Source organism: Phyllostomus discolor, chromosome 8 (genome assembly GCF_004126475.2).
Source record: "Phyllostomus discolor isolate MPI-MPIP mPhyDis1 chromosome 8, mPhyDis1.pri.v3, whole genome shotgun sequence".
NCBI classification, from domain to species: domain Eukaryota; kingdom Metazoa; phylum Chordata; class Mammalia; order Chiroptera; family Phyllostomidae; genus Phyllostomus; species Phyllostomus discolor.
In genome coordinates this window covers 41692039-41715874 of record NC_040910.2, presented here as the reverse complement: position 1 = coordinate 41715874, position 23836 = coordinate 41692039, and the positions used below count along the sequence as shown (strand labels likewise).

The 23836-nt window shown below is 41.2% G+C and overlaps 1 protein-coding gene and 1 long non-coding RNA gene across 3 annotated transcripts; both read left to right on the top strand.

Annotated features, from left to right (window-relative positions):
• The first annotated feature begins 7976 nt into the window (after positions 1–7976).
• Positions 7977–17564, top strand: LOC118502000. The gene is made up of 3 exons (XR_004904672.1): positions 7977–8308; positions 10829–10947; positions 17516–17564. It is a non-coding gene; the product is annotated as an uncharacterized LOC118502000 (long non-coding RNA).
• An 84-nt stretch (positions 17565–17648) lies between these two features.
• On the top strand, positions 17649–22688 carry LOC114504220 (olfactory receptor 24). Of its 2 annotated transcripts, XR_004904671.1 has the most exons (3): positions 17649–17701; positions 17879–20554; positions 22479–22688. XR_004904671.1 is itself a non-coding variant. In XM_036032290.1 (2 exons), the coding sequence occupies exon 2, from the start codon at positions 18129–18131 to the stop codon at positions 19071–19073; it is 945 nt and encodes a 314-aa protein (XP_035888183.1). In that variant the 5' UTR covers positions 17649–17701; positions 17879–18128; the 3' UTR covers positions 19074–20846. The 2 variants fall into 2 exon arrangements, 1 of the variants encoding a protein (XP_035888183.1); XM_036032290.1 differs by lacking the exon at positions 22479–22688 and having other exon boundaries at positions 17879–20846.
• Positions 22689–23836: the final 1148 nt, after the last annotated feature.

Sequence of the window (23836 nt, the reverse complement as noted above, 5' to 3'; positions counted from 1 at the left end):
ACAAGGAATCCAATTAAAAAGTGGGCAAAGGACTTGAACAGACACTTCTCCAAGGAGGACATACAGAAAATCCAAAGACACATGAAACGATGTTCAATATCACTAGCTATCAGAGAGATGCAAATTAAAACCACAATGAGATACCACTTCACACCAGATAGAATGGCCATCATAAACAAAGCAACAAACAACAAGTGTTGGAGAGGTTGTGGAGAAAAGGGGACCCTAGTGCACTGTTGGTGGTACTGCACACTGGTACAACCACTATGGAAAGCCGCATGGAACTTCCTCAGAAAACTAAAAATGGATCTGCCTTTTGACCCAGCAATTCCACTGCTGGGACTCTATCCTAAGAATACTAAAACACCAATTCAAAAAAACCTACGCATCCCAATGTTCATAGCAGCACAGTTTACAATAGCTAGATGCTGCAAGCAACCAAGATGCCCATCAGTAAATGAATGGATCAAAAAACTATGGTACATTTACACAATGGAATTCTATGCAGCAGAAAGAAAGAAGGAGCTCCTACCCTTTGCAACAGTGTGGATGGAGCTGGAAAACATTATGCTAAGCGAAACAAGCCAGTCAGTGAAAGACAAATACCATATGATCTCACCTTTAACAGGAACCTAAATAACAAAACAAAGAAACAAGCGAAATACAACCAAAGACACTGAAATAGAGGACAGGCTGACGGTGACTGGAGGGGAGAGAAGAGGGAATTTAAGGGGACAGTGGGAAGGGTTCACAGGAACAAACTTAAAGGACACATGGTCATAAACTAAGGGGAGGGTGGTAATGGGAGGGAAGTGGGGAGGTTGGGAGGGGGGACTGGATTGGGAGTAAAAAGGAGAAAACTGTATTTGAACAATGATTAAAATTTAAAAAAAAATTTTTTAAACTTTCAGAGGAAAATTTTTAAAAATTCACACACTTCATTGTCTTCATTCCATGTGTTTTTACTGCAACAAATAATCGGGTTTGTGTGACCCCACAATGTGCATAGGCACAGTCTTGATTCTTCCCTTCCCCGAGGAACTACTACATGAACTTCATCTACATTATTCTCCTGCACTGTTACTACTGTTAGCATCATTGTTCCATAAACCATTCCATTATTTTGCAATCTGAAAGCTCTATATAAACAGAACCATGCAGTATGTGTCATTTAAGTTTGGCATTCTTGTGTAATTTATCTTTTTTTATTGTTGATATGTTTATCCTGCTTCATTAATTTTAATTACAAGAGAGTATTCCAGCGTATCATTTCATGTTTTATTTCCCCATTCTCTTTATAGTTATGGATATGTTTTATGGTTAATACCTTGTATCTTATACATACTTATGAAGACACATATAATATAAAGGAATGAGTGGGAGATATCTCTTGGAAGGAGAGAGTAAAAAGTGGTGGAATTACAAAAGTGGTGCCTTTTGTATAAATATTATTTTGTTACTTTATTTAGAAAGACCCAAAGCTTCACTTAGCATATTAATTTCCAGGTCCCTCCATGATGCTACAAAAGATAAGATTTCTTTCTTTCTTACAACAAAGTAGCATTCCATTATGTAAATGTACCACAGCTTTTTTATCCACTCATCTACTAATGGGCACTTGGGCTGGTTCCAGAGCTTGGCTATTGTAAATAGTAATGCAACAAACATAAGGCAGTCAGAGAAAGACAAATACCATGTGATCTCATCTATATGTGGAATCTAATGCACAAAATAAACTGATGAACAAGAGTCATGGATACATGGAACAGACTGACAGCTGTCAGAGGGGAGGTAGGGTAGGGGGCTGGATGAAAGAAGGTGAAGGTATTAAGCAAAAAAAGTATGTACATAACTCAAAGACAGACAAGAGTGTGGTGATGGCCAGAGGGAAAGGGGGTGGGGTGGGTGGAGGTGGACAAAGGGAGGGAAACGGAGACGGAAAGAGGCTTTGCTTTGGGCGATGGGCACATGACACAGTGTGCAGATAATGTTTTGTTGAGTTGGACACATGGAACTTGCATGGTTTTGTGAATCCATGTCACCCCAATAAATTCAATAAAAAAAAGACCTGAAGTTGATATAGTGGAAAGTCAACAAATTTGTTAACTCTGCACTAAAGAGTGGTCATATGTTTTTGATTTAATGTACTATGTCTGCTGTTCTCATATAAGATACCTGGTAATTTTATAAAGAGAGACTGATGCACTGGGAAGGCAGCCAGCTGAATCTGTCTGCACCTTCTCCTCTGTGTTTTCACAGCCAAGCTATGCAGAGAATAAAAACACCCCTCCATAGATGGGGTACCATAAATCCAGAATGGAAATGAAGGGAAAAGCTGACCAACTCCCTCCCCCACGACTGCCACAAGAACTCAGGTCAATGTCAGAAAATTTGTAATAGTCATCGAGTTTGAGGAGGGGAAGCTCTCTGCCCAGGAGGATAAGGGCACTTTCTATTTTCTAGAGAAAACAACAGCGGGTCGAGAACTGGCTGGGTATTGCTACAAATGCACAAGGGAACTTGTCAACAAGAAGACAGGCTATAATCCCACAGGGCACATGGTTGTGCCATGCATATGCTCTCCTACATGCTTCCCCTGGATCAAACTGTAAAATACCTGCCCTCATTTCCAAAGCATTAACTGAGAGCCTTTAATTACCTGGCTAGCATCAGTGTGCACTTGACATGACACCTGGATATTAAGATGGAAGCTCTGTCCACAGGAAGGGCAGAGAGACCAAGGGCAGCAATGGGCTCCTGGTCAACAAGGATCATGTCTGGGAGAAGGCTCAGGTATGCTACTTCCTGGCTAGGCAAGGGCTTTTGAGCGAGATTGTCACAGACTGACTCTTTATAGTCTCTGTATCCCTGGGCATCAATATCCAAAGCTCCTCATCAGACAAATATTTTTGGTCTCATTCTCTTCCCTGGGCATTGCAACTCCTTTAAGACCAAGACTACAGAAGAGAGAAACTAACAGTGGCTAATCCCGAACCATGTTGGGCCAGGTTTACATCACCCAGTTCTCTCTGCCTGTTCACACTCACCTCTGTTTCACGTGCCTTGGACACATATACACGCACCCCTTTGCTAATAAATTCTACATTTTAAAAAAAGTTTCAAACAAAGGTGTCTCTTTGTAATTAATGATATTAGGAAGCTTGATTTATTCCCTTGCAGGGTCTATCTCAAGAAACAAGAAAAATCTGAAATAAACAAGGAACTAGAAAAAGAAAAACAAAGAAAGACCAAAGTGAGTAGAAGGAAGGAAATAATAAAGATCATACTGGAAATAAGTGAAACAGAGTCTAAAAAAGGATAAAAAGATCAATGAAACCTAGAGCTGGGTCTTTGAAAAGATAAACAAAATGGATAAACCTTAAACAGACTCATCAAGAAAAAAAAACAGAGAAGATCCAAATAAAATCAGAAATAAAAGAGGAGAAATAGCAGATGATATCACAGATACAAAAGATTATAAGAAACTACTATGAATAATTACATGCCAAGAAATTGAACCATCTAGAAGAAATGGAGAAATTCCTAGAAACATACAACCATTCAATACTGAATAAAAAATAAACAGAAAATATGAATGGACCAATGACTAATAAAATCAAAACACTAATAAAAAAAAACTCTCAACAAAGGTCCTGCAGCAGAAGGCTTCACAGGTAAATTTTACACAACATTTAAAGAGGAATTAACATGTATCCTTCTCGCATTATCCTGATTCCAAAACTAGACAAAGAAATTGCAAAAAAGAAAATTACAGGCCAATGTTTCTGATGAATATAGTTGCAAAAATCCTCTGGAAAAAATTAGCAAACTGAATTCAGCAATACATGATCAAGTGGGATTTATTCCTGGGACGCAAGTTTGGTTTGATATCTGCAAATTAATTAATGTGATACACCACATAAACAAAATTAAGAATAAAAATCATAAGATCATATCAATAGATGCAGAAAAAAACATTTGACAAAAATCCAGTACCAATTTATGATAAAAACTCCCAGCAAAGTGGGAATAGAGGAAATATACCTCAACATAATAAAGGTCATATATGACAAACTCATAGATAACATAATATATCATGGAGAAAAAGCTAAAAATGTTTCCTTTAAGATCAGGAGCAAGAAAAGGATTCCCACTCTCATCACTCTTAGTCAACATAATAATGGAAGTCCCAGCCATATCAATCAGACAAGAAGAAGAAATAAAAGATACCCAAATTAGAAAGGGAGAAGTAAAACTGACATTATTTGCAGATGACATACTGTATATAGAGGGTTCTAAAAATTTTACCTAAAAACTAGTAGTAGAACTGATAAATGAATTTAGTAAAGTAGCAGGATACAAAATAAATATCCAGAAATTAGTTGTGTTTCTACACACCAATAATTATCTGTCAGAAATGTTAACTAGGAAAACAACCCTATTTACAATTGCATCGAAAAAATAAAATATCTAGGAATAAATTTAATCAAGGATGTAAAAGACCTGTACTCAGAAAATTATAAAATACTAAAGAAAGAAATTGAAGAAGATACAATTAAGTGGAAGCATAGACTGTATTTGTGGATAGGAATAATTGACATCATTAAAATGTCCATACTACCTAAGCAATCTAAAGAATCAATGTGATTCCTATCAAAATACCAATGGCATATTTCACAAAACTAGAACAAATATTTCAAAAATTTATATAGAACCACCAAAGGCCCTGAATAGCCACAGCAATCTTAAGAAAGAAGAACAAAGTTGCAATATTTTTCTAATATATCACCTTGTGCAAGGGAAACAAAAGGAAAATTAAACAAATGGGATTTTGTCAAACTAAGTTTTTGCACAACCAAGGAAACCATCAACAAAATGAAGAGAAAACCCAATGAATGGGAGAACATATCTGTCAATGATACATCTGATAAGGGGTTAATATTCAAAATTTATGAACTGTAACAGTAAAAAGACAGCAAACTCACAACTATTGACAACTAAACCTAAAAAACAAAAACTAAAACTAAGCAAACAACTAGAATAGGAACAAAATGTAAGGAACAGGATCACAGAAATGGATATCACATGGAGGGTTATCAATAGGGATAGAGAGGGGGAGAATGAGGTGAAAATGTACAGGGAATAAGAAGCATAATTGGTAGGCACAAAATAGACAAGAGGAGGCTAAGAATAGTATAGGAAATGGAGAAGCCAAAGAACTTACATGCATGAATGGACATGAACTGGGGGAAGGGATATGGTGGGGAGGGGGTGTGCAGGGTACAGGGGGAGAAAAAAATGGGACAACTGTAATAGAATAATCAATAAAATATACTTTAAAAAGGTAAGAAAAATTTATAAAGAACTTATACAACTCAATACCAAAAAATAAACAATCCAATGATAAAATGGGCAAAGAACCTGAACAGACACTTCCTCAAAGAGTACATACAGATGGCCAATAGACATGAAAATATGTTCAATGCCACTAACATTCAAATAAATGCAATCAAAACCACAATGAGATATCATTTCACACCTGTCAGAATGGCCATTACTAATAAATCAACAAACAACAAGTGCTGGTAAGGATGTGGAGATATGGGAACCCTTGTGTACTGTTGGTAGAAACACAGATTAGTGCAGCCACTGTGGAAAACAGCATGGAGTTACCTCAAAAAATTAAAAATGTAACTGCCTGATGACCAGAGATTCCACTTTGGGGAATATATGTGAGGAAACCTGAAACACTAATTCAAAAGAATACATGCCCCTTCTATGTTTATTACAGCATTATTTACAATAGCCAAGATTTGGAAGTAGCCCAAGTGCCCATCAGTAGATGAGTGGATAAAAAAGCTGAGGTACATTTTCACAATGGAATACTACTCAGCTGTTTTTAAAAAAGGAAATCTTACTTTTTGCAACAGCATGTATGAACCTGGAGAATACCATGCTAAGTGAAATAAACCAATCAGAGAAAGACAAATACCATATGATTTGACTTTTATGTGGAATCTAATGAATGAAATAAACTAATGAATAAAATAGAAAAAGAAGCATGGATACATGGAATAGACTAACAGCTGTCAGAGGGGAGGAGGTGGGGTTAGGTAAAAAATATGAAGGGGTTAAGCAAAAACAAACAAAAAACCCATAAACAGATGACAATATAGTGATTACCAGAGGAAATGGGGGTGGGGGAGGTAGGAGAGGGTAAAGGGGTATCAGTGGTGATAGAAGGAGACATGATTTGGGGTGGTGAACACACAACACAATATACAGATGATCTATTATATAGAATTGTACACCTGAAACCTGTATTTTATTAACCAATGTCACCCCAATAATTTTTTTTAAAAAAAGGAGTCCACAGTTAACAGCTTCAAGATGAACAGCTACATTGTACTAAAAAGTCTGATGTAGGGGAGTAGCGTCAGCAAGATGGCAGGACAGAGGTTCCCTGTGCTTGTTTCCTTCTAGAAACACCCAGTTAAAGGTTTCCAGGTGAGTGACGACAGTGCCAGAGTGGAGCACAGAAATCAGAAAAGATGCCTCAAATGGAGGTAGAAAAGGTGGTCTGTGTTGTTCCTGACCACCTTGCCCCAATCCCAGGAAGCACAGCCCAGGTGGGAGAGGATAGGTGAGCCCCGGCTTTGTTGCAGATGCCAGCACCAACTGAAGCAGCTCCCAGCCCACCTGTCACCAGTCTCGCTCTTACAGATCCGGTCCTGGGCCAGGCCCGGCTCCAGGCATGTGACAGCAGACAAAGGCTCTCGCTGAGCCCAGGGCCAGGCTGAGCCTTATGACCCCAGGACCTGGGCCTACACCAGCACTGGGCTGAATCCTGTGGCCCAGACTCCCAGCCTATCCAACACCAGGCCTGTTCCTGTGGACCTAGAATCCAGACCAGCTCCCAAGGGCCCAGGTTCCCAGTCCACCCTGGTACAAAGCTGGCCCTCTGGGTCCCAGGCTCCAAGAACCTGGTCCCAGAACCTGGCTGATACCTGTGGCCTTAGTCTGACTTGGGTTCTTGTGGACCCAAGCTCCAGGTATGAGGTCCCACGGACCCAGGTTCTGGCCCTCCCCACAGCCTGGACCACACCAGCAGCCCTGGGCTCCTGACCAGCTACCACAAACCCAATGCTATAGCAATCACTGGTGCCTGGTTGGCCTCCGTGGACCCAGGATTCAGGCTCAGCACTGCAGACTCAGGGGCCAGGCCTACCCCAGTGAGCCCAGGCCCCACACTCTTCCCCGTGTATCCAAACACCTGACCTGCCCGCCAGCTGACCCCCGAGCACCAGACCTACCTGCCTGAATACCTAAGCAGCAAGCAAGTGAAAAATGATGTTTTGTTGGTCAAAAATGGCGAAACACTAGCAATGTTGTATGACACAGCCCAGTGCTATTTTCGCTACTTTTGTCTGCATTTGGGCATCTGCATAACTGAACATTTTTAAAGACTGGAACTTAATGTATCAATCAGCTCCACAGGTATTTATTGAGTGGACATATGCCCTGGTCAGCTGGCAGTGAGCTCACAAAACTGAATTCCTAAAAATGCAAAGGCAGACACTTTCCCTGCTGCTACCCTAGAACCAGCACCCGGAATGAGGATCTGGCTGCAGATGCATTCAGACAGCTTCTCTCTCTCTCTGTGCCCATCAGGTCAAATTCTACTCATCCCATCAGCAGAACTGGAAGGGAGCTGGGGTGCCCTTACAGAGGGCTGCCCCCTTGAGCGTAAGTGGGTTGCAGGCAGCCTTGCTGCTTGGTGTGACACCATTGGGTGAATGCAGGGAGTTGCATACAGTTAAGTGATGAGCGACACTGTTTTGAAGAAGGATAGCAACTTTCCCTATGGACCTGGGAAGACAGAGTTTAGGAGCCTAGGACAGCTTGTTCCCCGAGAAGAAGGTGCAGAGCCCTGAGAAGTTGGGAAACACAGTTTGCTGCAGGTTGCCTCCTGAAGACCTAAAATAATCAATAGAGGGTTCTTACTGCCGCCATGTCCCAGCCTCTGTAGGAAACTGAACTCTTCAGGGAATAGATGTGAAATTGGACAATTTGTCTAACAAGGAGTCTGGGGAATTGAGTTCTATTGGCACAGAAATTACAAATATTCCCCCAGTTCCTACAGTTTGTCTTCTACCCCAGCTTTTCTTCTTCTTCGGGTCAGGAGGATATCTACTTATGCACCTATGAGGCATCCTTCTGACTCCAAGGTCTAACTTCATCACCAGGGAGGACACTGGGACAAGTTTGACTCATGCCTTTGATGATACCAAGAGAAAAAAATGGTCCGGTGAGTGGACTTCGAGGACGAGAGGGGAGGGAGGGGAGGAGAGAGGGGGACAAGAGGTGAGAGAGAGGGAGACAGAGAGAGCAAAAGAAAGCGAGCACACTTGGAGAGAATGCAGGTGGCGGAAAGGGAGAGAAAATAGCCTGTGTTTTCAGAGAACTGGGAGAGTCTCCCTGGCTCAGTTCAGCACCCAGTTCCCAGCCCTGAATCCAATAACCACACTTACCTACCTATCTCAACTTCGTCCAGCTGTGATGACAACCAGCCATTTCCCAATCCCATGATTTGTATGTAGCTCAGTTCTCAGTACCTGAACCTGCTTTTCCAAGCCCACAAAGAAGAGATATTTTCCCCAAACTTCTGTAGGCAGAAGTTTGAGTTATTTCCATCATTGAGTCTCCAAATCCCTGGAGATTCCTATATTTCCAGGCTGAGATAGCCCGGACACAGACTTCCAGGGTTTATGTGGGAGAGGAGTTCTGCTTCCTGCCCCATCAGGATGGGGTCAACTTTGAGCCTCCTGGTTCTTGAGACATGAACTTTCCCCAAGGGTGGTGGGAGGATGAGGAGTGACAGAGTGAGCGAGTGACAGCCTGGATGTGAGAGCAGGAGCGTGTGAGAGGAGCACGTCGATCCAGGAATGAAATCCATTGGGCATTCACTAGCCCCTCTTGGGATTAAAAACATGTCTGAATCTTTCAGTAAAATGATGAAACTACAAAGTAGAATGTTGTCAGGGCCACAGAGTGGCATAACCTCTAATCTGATATCAGGACACAGTAAGAACCTGCCTGGAACTTGAGGGCTGTGTAGGTGGTACCTGGTGCAGGACAGCGAGGGAGCTCAGGGAAGAGAGAGCAGGCAGGGCCGGTGCTGCTCAGAGCGGAGGCTGTGGGCTTTGGACTCAGGTGGACGTGCATTCGGAACCAAGCTCACTGTTTAATACTTGTGGGAGCTGCACATCCCCAGTCAGCTCATCTGTAAAATGAGGATTGTAAGCTGTACCTCGTAGTTTGTTGTTAGGATGCTATGCCATATGTGTAACATGCCTATTGTAGCTCTAGGCACATACTAGGAATCTTACTAAGTAATAAGAAATATGAAGAAGCGTGGAGACAAGAAATAGCAGGAAAAGGTGGGTTGTGAGGCAGATTGGCATATTGCCCCCCAAAGGTGGTATAAAACATAGTTTTAGGAGGGCAGTAGTAAATAAAACAGGAAGTATAAATTGTACCAGAATCGCAAGACATTTTTAAATTTGAAGTTAAATATTGGAGTTTATCCAGTGAACAGTAGTGATTCATGAAGTCTGTTGTGTAGACACCAGATTTTCAAAAATTGCCGCCTGATTCAGCTATGTTTCCTGAATATTCTTATAATTCTCAGGGAATATTTCTCATGTCCACTTCCCCCAAATTTGATGAATGCCTCTCGAGTCTCAACTGTGAATTCAGTAATTCACTAGTGATTCCTGAAATAATGGAGTTTCAGAGTACAAGCTCCAGGTTCAGTCTATGTGGCTTAGTTCTGTGAAACCCCATTTGATTTTATCAATTTCCTTGTGTCTCCATTTTCTTATATGAGATACAAGAAGACTGATATATATATATAAAAAATAAGAATTATATGTAAAATATATATAAAATAAGAATTATTTCATATATAAAATAAGAATTACTATTTATTCATGCATTTATTATTTATTCTCTCAGTAAAATCATTACTGATTCATGCATATATGAAACAACTGTGTTTATGCCTTCTGGGTCCCGCATGAGATGCTGGTCACAAAAATGAACAAAGGCACAAGTGTCCAGAGGACCAGGTCTTTGTCTTCTCAAGTCTCTGTTCCCATCACTCAGCCCAAATCCTGGTGCACAGCAACCATCAGTGATTGTTCATGGAGTAAGTGAGTAAATAAGCGAATGTCAGTGGTGTGGTCAGAGCTCTCTTTCATGAAGATTAATCCAGCAGGGATTTCAGGAGGGCTTTGAGGAGAGAGAATGAATGCAGGAGAACTAATTCAAAATGAGTCCTTGTCAACCTAGAATGAGTGACAGCCTTTGTTCAGGGTGCAGGATAGATGGGAAATGAATGTAAAAATGTAATGTTCAACTTGTGGAAGATGCCGCAACTTATTGACAGATTGACTTTGGCAGTGGAAGAAATGAGGGAAGAAGCATCAATGCTTCTTCAGTCATAGGTGTCTGGAGGTTGGTGATTTTACTCATGGACACAGGGGCTGCAGAAGAAAATACACTTGGCTTTTTACATGGTGAATTTACCAACCAGGAAGAAAGAGAAAGAGAAATCACAACTTTTAACTATATTATTCTGTGTCAGACATCATAGACAATCTTCATAAATATCTTATTTAAACATCAAAACAAGCCAGTAAGTTATACACTATTGTCATTCCCTTTTGGCCAAGAGTGTGAGAGTTTAGTGGTCAGGCCGCCAGCTCAGCACCACCCAGCTAGAAAGTGGGAGCCCAGGAGTCATGCCCAGGTGTTTCTTTCACAGTCCGTCATCCTTCACATCAGCGGATGCTGCCAAATGCTGGTCGAGACTGGACAACGCTGAGCACTAGATCGGCCACTTTCCACGTGTTACTTCACTTCATCTTCTGAGAAAACCTGAAGGTGGGTATTATTTCTCCCAAGTATAAAGGTACAGAAAATGAAGTTTAGAGAGGCTAATAGTCACTAAATGGAGCCAGGATTTTAATCCTGGTCAATCTGAATCCAATCATCTGTGTGCTTTCCTTCATTCTACAGTGTATCCATGCAAATATCTAAGAGAAAATACTGAGCTTACAGGTAGAAATTTAGGTGTGTTAGGTGTTAAGTCTGAGAATCAATTTTTTTAAAAGATTTTATTTATTTATTTTTAGAGAGGGAAGGGAGGGAGAAAGAGAGAGAGAGAAAAACATCAATGTGCAGTTGCTGAGGGCCGTGGCCTGCAACCCAGGCATGTACCCTGACTGGGAATCGAACCTGCCATGCTTTGGTTCGCAGCCCGAGCTCAACCACTGAGCTTCACCAGCCAGGGCCCTGAGGATCAATTTTGAAAAGCAGGAAAGTTCTACAAAGTTGTTCTTTGAGTAGCTCTTGACTTGGAGTTTAGGACAGTTCCTGAACACCCTGAAATGGTGTGTAAAATAATGCCAAAATGTGTATTTCTCTGTGGGGAGAGGGCCTATGATTTTAGCAGAATCTTCAAAGAGTCATGGGACAAAATCTTTAGCAAAGCCTTTTCTTTGCTAAAGAAAAGAGAGCCAACGTGAGAATGCTTAAGATCTACTTTCTTAGCAAATTTCAAGTATACAACACAGTATTATTAACTATAGTCACCATGCCATGCACCAACAAATCTTATTCATCATGCAGCTGAAAGCTTATACCCTTTGCCCACATCTCCTCATTCCCCCAGCCCCTGGTAACCACCATTCTGCTGTTTCTATTAGTTTGACTTTTTAAAAAAATTAATTCCACGTAGTGAGGTCACACAATACTTCTCTTTCTCTGCCTGGCACATTTCACTGGCATAATGTCCTCTAGGTTCATACAGGTTGTCACAGATGGCAAGATTTTCTTTTTTTCTCATGACTGAACAACATTCTCTCTCTCTCTCTCTCTCTCTCTCTCTCTCTCTCTCTCTCTCTCTCTCTTCTCACAGCTTTTAAATCCATTTATATCCACTCCCCATTGATGTATACTTAGGTTGTTCTGCATCTTGGCTATTGTGAGTAATGCTGCAATAAACATCAGGGAACAGATATCCATTTGAGGTACTTTGTTTCCTTCAGATATGTAAACAGAAGCGGGGTTGCTGGATCATAGGGTAGTTCTATTTTAATTCTTTTTCAGGATTGTGTTCCACAACAGCCATAAGAATTTACATTCCCACCAACAGTTTGCAAGTGTTCCCATTTCTCCATATCATTACCAGCATTGTTACATTGTCTTTTTAATCATAGCTATCCAAAAAGGTGTGAGGTGGTAGCTCATGATTTTTATTTGCATTTTCTGATGATCAGTGATGTTGAGCACCTTTTCAGGTACCTGTTGTCCATCTGTATATCTTCTTTAAGGAAATGTCTATTCAGCCCACTGAATAGACACCTTTGCCCACTTTTCAATTGGATTATTTATAATTTTGCTATTGAAGTATGTAAGTTTCTTAAATATTTTGGATATTATTCCCTTGTCAGATATATGGTTTGCAAATATTTTCTCCCATTTCACTGGTTACCTTTTCATTTTGTTGATTCCTTTGCTGTGCAGAACATTTTTAGTTTACTTTTTAGTTTAGTCCTACTTGCTGACTTTACATTTCTCCCCTATGCTTTTGGTGCCAGATTTAAAAAAAATTCCAAAACCAATGTCAAGGAGTTTTTCCTCTATGTTTTCTTCTGGGGGCTTTATAGGTTCAGATCTTACACATAAGTCTTTAGCACATTTTGAGTTAATTTTTGTGAGTCATGTGAGACAGAGTTTCACTTTCAGTCTTGCGTGTGTGGATATCAGTTTCCCCAACACCAGTGATTGAAGAGATCATTCTCTCCCCACCGTGTGTTCTAGGCACCCTTGTAAAAGATTAGTTGACTGTCTATGCAGAGGCTTATTTCTAGGCTCTCTATTCTGTTCCATTGGTCTACGTGTCTGTTTTTATGTCAGTGCCTCACTGGTTTGATTACTAGAACTTTGTAATATAGTTGAACTCAGGAAATGTGATGTCTCCAGCTTTGTTTTTGTTCATGATTGCTTTGGCTTTTCAGAGTCTTTTGTGGTTCCACACAAATTTTAGGATTGTGTCTTCTATTTCTGTGAAAATTCCACTGGAATTTTAATAGAAGTTGCATTGGATCTGTACACCTCTTTGAGTAGAACATTTCACAGTATTAATTTTTTCAGCTGGTAAACATATAATATTTTTCAATTTATTTGTGTCTTCAAATTTTTTCAATTATGTTTCATGAATTTCAGTGTACAGATCTTTCACCTCATGGATAAATTTATTCCTAACTTTTAAATTATTTTTGATACTATTGTAAATGTGATTGTTTTAGCAATTAATTTTTACAAACAGCTCATTGATAGGGTATAGGAATGTGACTGATTTTGTATGTTGATCTCACATATAGCAACTTTACTGAGTCATTTATTAGTTCTAACAGTTTTTTTGTGGAGTTTTTAGGGATTTCAGCATAAAAGATCATGTGCACATATTTTGAAAATTTTATTAAATTGTCTTTCTGTGTTTTCTTTCTTTATTGTTGACACTATTACAGATGCCTTGTATTTTTTCCCTCCTTTGCTCCCTTCCCCCAGCCCCTGTCCCTCACCCTTCACCCTCCACTGAGATTAGTTAAAACAACTATTTTGAATTCTCTATCAGGCAGATCATAGATTTGCATTTCTTTGGGGTCAGTTACTGGAAAAGTGTATGCCTTTGGTTGTGTCATTTTCTTGGCTTTTCATGTTCCCTAAAGTCATGCATTGGTGTTTTCATCTTTGAAGAAGAAATCACCTCTACCAGTCTTTACCAACTTGCTTTGGGATACAAATACCTCTGTCAGCCTTCCTAGAAATTCTCAGTCTTTGTTAGAGCATGTAAGTGGACACACCTGCTCTATACTTCTTGTTCACTCTTGTGGGGGGTTCTTAAGATTGTATGCCTTCTCTTGCATCTGCAAAGCCAGACCAGGTGCGAGCAGACTCCTGTTTGCTTCCCCTGGGGTGGTGCCTGAACTGCTCATGAGTGTGTGCTTTGTCCCAAACCTCAGTCAGGCTGCCTTTGCCCTTGTTCACTAACCATCTGCAGACACTTGTTCTTGCTGCCCTTTGGGACACACACAGGGAACTAGTCATGGATCATGTGTGTGGAGGGGTGAGCTGTATTTTGTGTGGAGTGATGGGCGAGCCCATAGGCCAGTTGGCGGTCCATGGGTGAGCATCCCCAGCAGTACGTGGGTGGGCTTCCTGATGGAATCTAGGAAGCAGTTAGTAGGACCTATGTTCCTTTGATGCATTCCAAGCCCTGCCTAGTATGCTTTTAGCTTCTCCTTACACATCTCACTTACATTTATTAGCATGAGACTCTCCAGATCTATCCATGTTGTCTCAGATGTATTTCACCTTATAGCTGAGTAGTATTCCATGGTACATACTTAACAAATCTTTTATATCCAATCATCCACCAAAGGACACTTAGGTTGTTCCCATGTGTTAGCTATCATGGATAATGCTGGAATAAACATAGGGATATAGAAGGTCTGTTCTGAAGATATCCAGCCATGTAATATGAAAACGAGAGGCATTTATTGAAGAAGATACAAGATACAAGAAACATTGTACATAGGACAATGCCACCCCAGTCCCCTTCAAAGTAGACACCTTGGCACCTCACACAGTTCTCACAATCACCATCAGCTGCCCCATCATATTTTCCTAAATTTCGAGTTGAGGGTCTGAAATGTCTTCCTTTCAAAGGTAATTTTTGTTTTGGGAAAAGCCAGAAGCCACAGGCACCAAATCTGGGCTGAGTCACCGGGGGGTTTATGATGTTTCACCAAAAACTCCGCATGAGATGTGATACATGAGCATGTGCATTGTCATGATGAAGCTGCCAATCACCAGTTGCCCATAGTTTCAGCTTTCTGAATCATTTGAATAGTTTCTGTGGAGGAATGTTCAAGCTTAACACAAAATTTGATGCAGATTCATTGCTCTGCTTCCTCAGTCATTTTGAATGTGATGGCCACACAGTATACACGCTCACTCAATGGCCTCTATAACCCCTGCTGACTAGTAGAGTGAAGTCATAATTGTTCATGCATGTGCATTGCAGTCCACTCTCCTTGGCTGCCAGGTTATATCACTGCCATGCCAACTGTTTTCATTACATTAACAATAGCTGGACTTTTTCCAGACAGACCTCTCATATGTATATTTACAAATAAGTGTCTTCAAATTTGGGGGTAGACATCCAGAAGAGGGATTCCTGGGTCATATGGTAGTGCTATTCTTAATTTTTTTTAGGACACTCCATACTGTTTTCCACAGTGGCTGCACCAATTTAAATTCCCACCAGCAATGTGTGAGGGCTCCTTTTTCTCCACATTGTTTCTAAGACTTATTTCTTGTCTTGCTGATTAATAATGGCCATTCTAAGAGGTGTGCGGTGGTATCTCATTGTGGTTTTGATTTGCCTGGCTGAACTGCATGGGTGGGGGAGGGATGCACAGTGTGGGGGGAATGCATTCAGGCATCCACACTTCTCTTCCTCACGGGTTTCACCACAGCGAGCACACACCAGTTAGGCTAGAAAGGTTTTTTCTCAGCCCTTTGGCAATGTGCTGAGTGCGGATTTGACTGCTGCGTGGGCCACGAGCGTTACGGCGGGCAGGTGTCTGCGTCTGTGGGAACCTCTGTCTGGCTCTGGAGGGCTGCAGAGCGCTGAGGCGTTTTACGGACTGCTTCTCTGCCCCTGGCCCTGGACCCATACTCAGTGTGTCAGCCACCCGAATCTGACTGCCCTCTCCCCCTCCAGTTGGACAGCGGAGGTGGCACCCCAACCCTTCGTGTGTCACTGCCGCTGACGCCATGCAGTGTGGGACTGCCCACGCTCCTGTCTCACTCTTCCCCCTCCCAGTCCCATGTCTGCCGTCTGCTCCCGTACACCCACCTTCAGAGTCTCAGTGCACAGAGCCTCAGCAGTGCTTGCGTGAATCCTTTGTTGAATTCAGCTGTCCCACTCGTAACTTCGAAGGGAGAGGCCTGGAGGTCCTCTCGCAGGGCCATGCTGCTGCCACCTTCAATGCCTGCTTCTAAAGTGTACCTGACTGTGACCAAACGTATCTTTTTTTCCTATTGACGTCTAATTTTATTACCTTTGGTCAGACTCCATGCTTTGTTTGATATGTATTTTTTGCTATTAAGGTTTTCTTTATGGCCTAATTTTTATAGATGTTCTATATGTCCTTGAAAAACATGTGGATTCTCTAATAATTTAGTGTAGTGCTGAAATCAAGCTGGTTAATTGTATTATTCAAATTTTCAATACCCTTACCAAAAATTCTGTCCCATTGAAAGAGCAAGCACTAAAAAATATTATAAAATCTCCTCATAAGGTATGGTTTGTAATTTTTCTTTACTTCTGTTAGTTTGTTTTTCTTTTTATAAAGTAAGCCTATGTAAAAATGCATAATATGACTAGCTCTTTTTTCCCTTTCAAATGAGTTTTTTCCTTTGTTATTACATAATGACTTTCCTTTTTAATAATGCCTTCTGCCTTAAGTATGTTTTACCTGAGATCAATAAGTTATCAAACTTCCCTTCAATTAGTATTTCTGGTTATATCTTTACCATTTGTTTATGTTCAGCCTTTCTATGCCCATATAGTTTAGCTGTATCCCTTGTATGTGTGAGATATTAGGGTTTTGTTTCTTTGTCAAATCTGAGAGTCTTGTTTTTAATGACTGGTTTAAGGCATTTAGACAATTGTTGTTACTCCTATAGCCTATGGTTTTTCTTTGCTTCTTTCTACCTCCTTTCCTGAAAGTGGTTTGATTATAAATCCCTTTATTTCTGCTGTGCCCCTACTATAATTTAGAAGTTATATGTTTTATACTCATTATTTATACTGCTTACACCTAAACATTAATTATGTATGCTTTATATAGAAAATGCAAAATACTCAGTATTTTCATTCTCCTGCACCTCAATACAAGAATCTTACAACTTTTATTCTAATTTCTCTTCTTGTCTTAATATTATTTGTCTCATTTTTCATCTATCTTGTTTACATGCACATTCTCATTACAATAATTAACTATTTTGAAATTCAATGTTTTGCTTACATTTTTCTACATATAGAGGGGGGACCCCTAAAAAAACAGAATTATCTTCTGGAGGACAGGCTCCTTATAGTACAAGCTTCCTCTACTAGGTGAGTGTACTAGGAATCCATCTGTATCAGTGTGCCAGCTGACACTGTTGTGAGAGGCTGTGTTTGGCTTCAGAGAATTTTTTTTGAGGATTCTTTCAACACATTTGCCCATTTCATGACAGGTGATTTATGAGCACACCTGCCCACACTGTACTGAGTGTTCAGCAGTTTTTGACCAAAAAAACCCCAGTATGATCCTTATGCCCCACCCTTCCTACTCACCCCATCTCACCCTGACCAACTGCTTTTGTTTCTCAGGTTGAAAAAAGTCCTCAAAGGAAAATGTTTTGCTGATGTGGAAGTGGTGAAACAAAAAACAGCAAAAGCACTAAAAGTCATCAAAATTAATGAATTCAAAAACTGTTTTAAACAGTGGAAAAAACATCTTGACAGGTGTGTTGCATCAGATGGAGAGGACTTTGAAGGTGACTGAAGTTTAAACATGTAAGAATAAGTACCCAATTTTTTATAAATAAATTTTGGGTTTTTAGAGTTTCTCCCTTGTATACCAATTTTTTGACTGACTATTGCTTCTTGGACATCTCTTCTTTCTGGATTTAATTGATTTTATCCTGAAGTAAATCTTTAGCAGTTTTTTGTTTTGTTTTGTTTTGTTTTCAGCAAGGATTCATGCATGACATACTGTCTCAGTCTTTGTCTGAAACAGGAATATTCAGAAACAGATTTTGGAACGAAGCTGTGGCATGTGATTTGCTTTCAACACTCCATCCATAGTCTAAGAGGCAACAAATGTATAAATTGATATCATAATGAACCCCAATGGTCAATTGGGTGTAATCTTGCCTAGTCTTCCGAAATCATCTCTATAGCATCCACATAAATTCTCCTTTTCAATACCTCCAGAGGAATTATGCCTATGGATCCAAGGAACCAAACCAGCATATTTGAATTCATCCTGCTAGGACTTTCAGAAAAACCAGAGATGGACACTCTCCTCTTTGCTCTGTTCTTCTGCATGTATGTCGTCACGGTGGTGGGGAACCTGTTGATTATCCTGGTCATCAGCTCAGACTCCCACCTCCACACACCCATGTACTTTTTCTTAGCCAACCTGTCCTTGGTTGATTTTGGCCTGGCCACCAACACTGTCCCCAAAATGCTGGTGAACATTCAAACTAAGAGCAAGTCCATCTCCTATCTTTGCTGCCTGACCCAAATGTACTTTTTCCATTTTTTTGGCATTGTTGACAGTGTCTTAATTGCTGTGATGGCTTATGACAGGTTTGTGGCTATCTGTCACCCCTTACACTATTCCACCATCATGAGCCCACGCCTCTGTGGCCTGCTGGCTGGTGGTCCCTGGGTGTTTTCCTACTTCATCTCCCTCACACACATTCTCCTGATGGCACGCCTGGTTTTCTGTGGTGACAAGGTTCCTCACTACTTCTGTGACCTCACTCCCCTTCTTAGACTTTCCTGCACTGACACTTCTGTGAACAGGATCTTTGTGCTCATTGTGGCCGGGATGGTGATAGCCACACCTTTCATCTGCATCCTGGCCTCCTATGCTCGTATCATCGTGGCCATCATGCAGGTCCCCTCTGCAGGTGGCAGGAAGAAAGCCTTTTCCACCTGCAGCTCCCACCTCTCTGTGGTTGCCCTCTTCTATGGGACCACCATTGGGGTCTATTTGTGCCCTTCATCTGTCCGCACAGCCGTGAAGGAGAAAGCCTCTGCCGTAATGTACACTGCAGTCACCCCCATGCTGAACCCCTTTATCTACAGCCTGAGGAACAAAGACCTTAAGGGGGCCCTGAGGAAGCTCATCTATAGAAAAATCACCCCATCTTCCTAACCATCAGGACACCTGGGAGTTCCTGGGGAGTAAGACACAGACATTTGTGTTTTGGGGCCAAAACCTGGAATTCCATGGGTTGGGAGAGTAACCACTTTGAGTTTTGAATGGCAGAAGTTTAAAAGAAACCCTTAAGATGACCCTGTCACTATTTCCTCAATTACTGGGACCACTAAAAGTCCTTTTTGTATGTCTTAGGCTGTATTCCTGGAAGAATCAGTCTAGTTCTATCAGATTGGGTTTTCCATGGCTCAGACTCCACCGAGCCCTCAGCAAACACTTATGGAGTACCTATCATGAACTTCATGCTGGCATTGGTCGTGGTGTGGTGAGCAGGAAAGACACAGTGTCTGTAGTGTGGAAGATTCCTACAACTGAGTGTGGAAATAGATCCCAGACCTGTAATTAAACATAACAGAATGGAGTATGTACATGAGGGGAAAGGCAGAATACAGCAGGAACATTGGACAGACTCTGGAGTGTAGAGTCTTATCCTAAAGGATAAGATGGTGTTGTTGAGGCCAACATGAAGAGTAAGAGTGTCTTAGATAAAGAAAACAGTGTGTGGAATGTGAGAGAGCAAGAGAAAGAGAAAGAAGAAGGCATCTGTGGTGTGGAAAATCCAGTTCTGGTGAATGACTTGGGAAATGCCACACCAAGAAGAGTTTTAGGGTAAACCCAAGAGTTTGGTCTTGCTCATAAGAAGCAGGCAATTAACTTGACTCCCAGAAACTGAAGTCAAGGAGGATGTGAGCAAGATGCATGCTCCCCCTACCCTCGCCCCTGTCCTACTGTCTTGGGGAGATGGGGTGTGCTAGGGGAGTGTTGCAGGAGGCACAGGGAGAAAGAGATTCAGACCGCACACTAGGAAAGCCAGGAGCCACCACCTGATGCACATGTCTTCAGAGCCAGAGCATATGGAGGGTGATACAATCCATGGAATCACAACTCTAAATCGGAAGGAAGCTGAGGCCTAGGTCTCAGTCACCATAGGTCCATGGGATGCATTTGAGGAGTGATACCGCTTGTGGCAGAAATGAGAGCTATTCGTTATGAGAGTGTCTTGTGTCATACACCATAGTGTGTTTCTTCATAGTCTCACCTCCCCATTCTGAAATCCCCATAAAGGCAGTAAATTTATTTATGTCTGTTGTGAAGTAATCCTCATACTCACCTGGATACTTACAACTCAAATGGATTATGCAGTGACTTTAAATGGGACCAGACATTTCCAAGTGGTGCTGAGGAGAGGACATCCTCTTAAGCAGGAAGATTTTGGATAATCATGCATTTAATTTGCTTATGTTATTTTTCTTTCTGAGAAGAATTAAATTAGACTTTTTCTGTAGAACAAACAGACCTCCAGACCTGGCCCTGTAGTAGGTTGAAAAAATAGAGCTTTCTGGCGGATGTTCTGATGAATAAAACCCAGAAGTTAAGAATATTGGGATTTTCCATGGGGAACCCATCCTGTGATTCTGGTGAGGGACTTTTTTTTTTTTAAATAACCAAAAATTGAGTGAAAGCTGAACCACAACTCTCTGTCCTGGGAAGTTCCCCCCACCCCTGCCTCATGCCTGCAAGTTGTTACTGTGCTAACAAACATGGATGGAAGACCCGGAAGCTTGGGAAATTATTAGCATTCGGCAGCTCAGAGAATTTTGTGAAAACCTTTCTCTCTGTATCCAGCTTGAGCTGAAGCACTTGTTTAGTTCCCTTTCTCCTCTGTGCAATGAGTGATGCTTAACACCAATAAACTCTCTAGATTCTGTCGGCCTGACTATCTCCTCTTGTTTTGTGTTAAGAAGTTAAGGCCACAACTCCAGGAAAGGTTTGTCCTGGTAGCCTTTACAATATCAACTTCCAATATTTGTTGGCATCAGTATATATTTCATTCATTCATTCATTCATTCATAAAATATTTACCAATTATCTACTCAGTGCCAGCTATTGTTCTAAGCACTGGCAATAGAGCACTAAGCAAAAGAAAAAAATAATCCTTTTCTGTGACTACAAAGTGTCTCGACCACCGACTGGCAGTGACCACGGAACGCTGCAGATAGCTCATCGAAACATGAGAAAAACATACACATGGACAAACGAGTCCTGTGGAGAAATAGGGACAAAATGGCCACTCTCTCTAGTGGGAAGCACCTCATTCTCTCACCTGAGCAGGCTCTTATTGGGTTCATTTGCATAAGAATTCAGGTAAAGCTCATTACTCATTGCCAGGAAGTAAGGATCAAACAATAGATAACAAGGAGGTCTGAGGGCCTACTTTGAGTCAGGGTCAAAGAGCTGTAAAAAACTTTAAGGAACAAACTTACTTCTTCCTTGGACCCTTATCATTCAATTGAAAGCATTCTAAACAAAGCAGGTTTCACAGGATTTTACATATTCTTTCTTAGGCCTGATCACCTGGGAAACCTACACTTTTGAGCACAGGCTGCGCCACCCTCCATCATTGTTTCAGGCTTAGGTGGAGCAAGGGAAGTAAGGTAGCCAAGAGATTAGGAGATTTTCTCGCAGACAATGAGGACTCAGGCTTTGTCAAAGCAGAGGGGCGAGGGTCCATCACCCCCTTTTGCTGTAGCCCCCAAAGTCCTTCCTTGGGGGCCTCCTCACGTGATTGTGCCTGTCTTAAGTCATTCCCCCCTTGGGGAATCTTACCCGTCATTGGCTAACCAACCAAGCATTGGGGGCCAGGCAGGGTGAAGTAAAAGGAGCAGAAGTGGTACTCCTGCCAAGGAAATAAGCTTTTGTCTCCTTGCTGGTTTACGGTCCAAGGTCATTTCCTCAGCCTTAGTCTTGGCGGGAGTTACAGCTTCTGATACCAGGTAGGGAGGTTCCCAACAACAAAGTTTTAGTACAAGAAAGTGTGTTTTGGGGGGTGGGAGGAATATTCTCTACCTGGATATCAGAGCAATGGTATTTTGCTTTGAAAGTGCAAGAAAATTTAAATAATTCTCTATGTCTTCAGGTCCCACAAAATTATACGTAGAATAAAATTCCAAGCACTGCACACCAGAAAAAGGGTAATTTCACTGATAGTAGTTAAAAAATAAAATTAAACAATAGGACACAAAACAACCTACCCCCAGCCCAGCAGGAAAAACAACAATAAACAGACAAAAAAATCAATGTGCCAGATAATAACCAATGGTGAGAAGGACTTCAAAGCATGATGAAGGGCAATGTGACAGAGACAGATGGGAGGCGTTTTAATCTGAGGGCGATCAGTCTCTGAGAAGGTGGCTTCTGAGCAGAGAGCCAAATCGAGCCAAGAAGAGAGTGCTCCTGGGCGGGAGGCAGAGCGGCATGAACAAGACAGGGGCAGCACAGGCACAGTCAGGAACAGGGTTTAGTTGTGTTACAGAGTCGTCTGTGCTTTTAATACACACTTAGATTTGTTCCATTTGCAATCTTGGAACAAAGCCCTACAAGCATTAAATCAATGTACAACTCAGGTTAAAATAACCAGCAGTACGGCAAAAGAAACCGTCAACCAAACGAAGAGACAACCAACAAAATAGGACAAGATAGGACAAACACTACCTCTGAAAAATGTTACAATAGAAAATACATAAAGAACTCATACAGCTCCACACCAGAAAAACAAACAACCCAATTAGAAAGTGGGCAGAAGACCTGAATACACACTTCTCCAAAGGGGACATACAGACTGCCAATAGACACATGAAAGGATGTTCAGTGTCACTAATCATCAGAGAAATGTGTATTAAAACCACAATGAGATATCACCTGAAAGCTGTCAGAATGGCCATCATCAATAAACTAACAAATAGCAAGTGTTGTCGAGGATGTGAAGAAAAGGAAACCCTTGTGCACTATTGGTGGAAATGCAGACTGAAGTAACCATTGTGGAACACAGTGTGGAGTTTCCTCAAAAAATTAAAAATCAAATTGCCTACAAACCAGCAATTCCACTTCTGGGTACATATACAAAGAAATCCAAAACACTAATATATACACCTCCCTGTTCATTGCAGTATTATTTCCAATACCCAAGATTGGGAAGCAAACTCAGTGCCCATCAGTAGACAAGTGGATGAAAAAGCTACGGTACATTTATACAACGGAATACTTCTCACCCAGAAAGAAGAGTGAAATCTTACATTTTGTGATGGCATGGATGGACCTAGAGGGTATTATGCTAAGGGAATAAATCAGACAGAGAAAGACAAACATCATGTAATTTCACTTATACGTGGAGTCTAAAGGACAAAATAAACACACAAAACAGATACAGAGAGCAGACTGACAGCTCACAGAAGGGCGGGGGCCCAGGGGATGAGTGAAGGGACTAAGAACTACAAATTGGTAGCTACAGAATAGTTACAGGGATGCCAAGTACAGCATAGGGAATCTAGTCAATAATATTGTAATAACTATGGATGGGGCCGCGTGGGTACTTGAAATATCAGGGCGAACATTTTCATTCAGGGCGAACATAGACACTCATAAAATATATGAGTGTCTAACCACAATGCTATGCACCTGAAACTAATACAGGATAATATTGAATAAAAACTGTAATTGAAAAAAAAATAAAGCTACCATATTACCAATAATCCTTCTGGGTACCTACCTAAAAATTTTGATAACATTTTTTCCTAAAACCATATACACCCCATGTTCACAACAGCTGAGACATGGAAACAATCTAAGCCTCCTCTGACGCGTGACTGGATGAAGAGGATGTGGGACATACATACACTGAAGTACGAATCAGTCATGAAAGA

Coding starts and splice junctions, on each gene's coding strand:
- LOC114504220 (XM_036032290.1), top strand. CDS start 18,129: ATGCCTATGGATCCAAGGAACCAAACCAGCATATTTGAATTCATCCTG.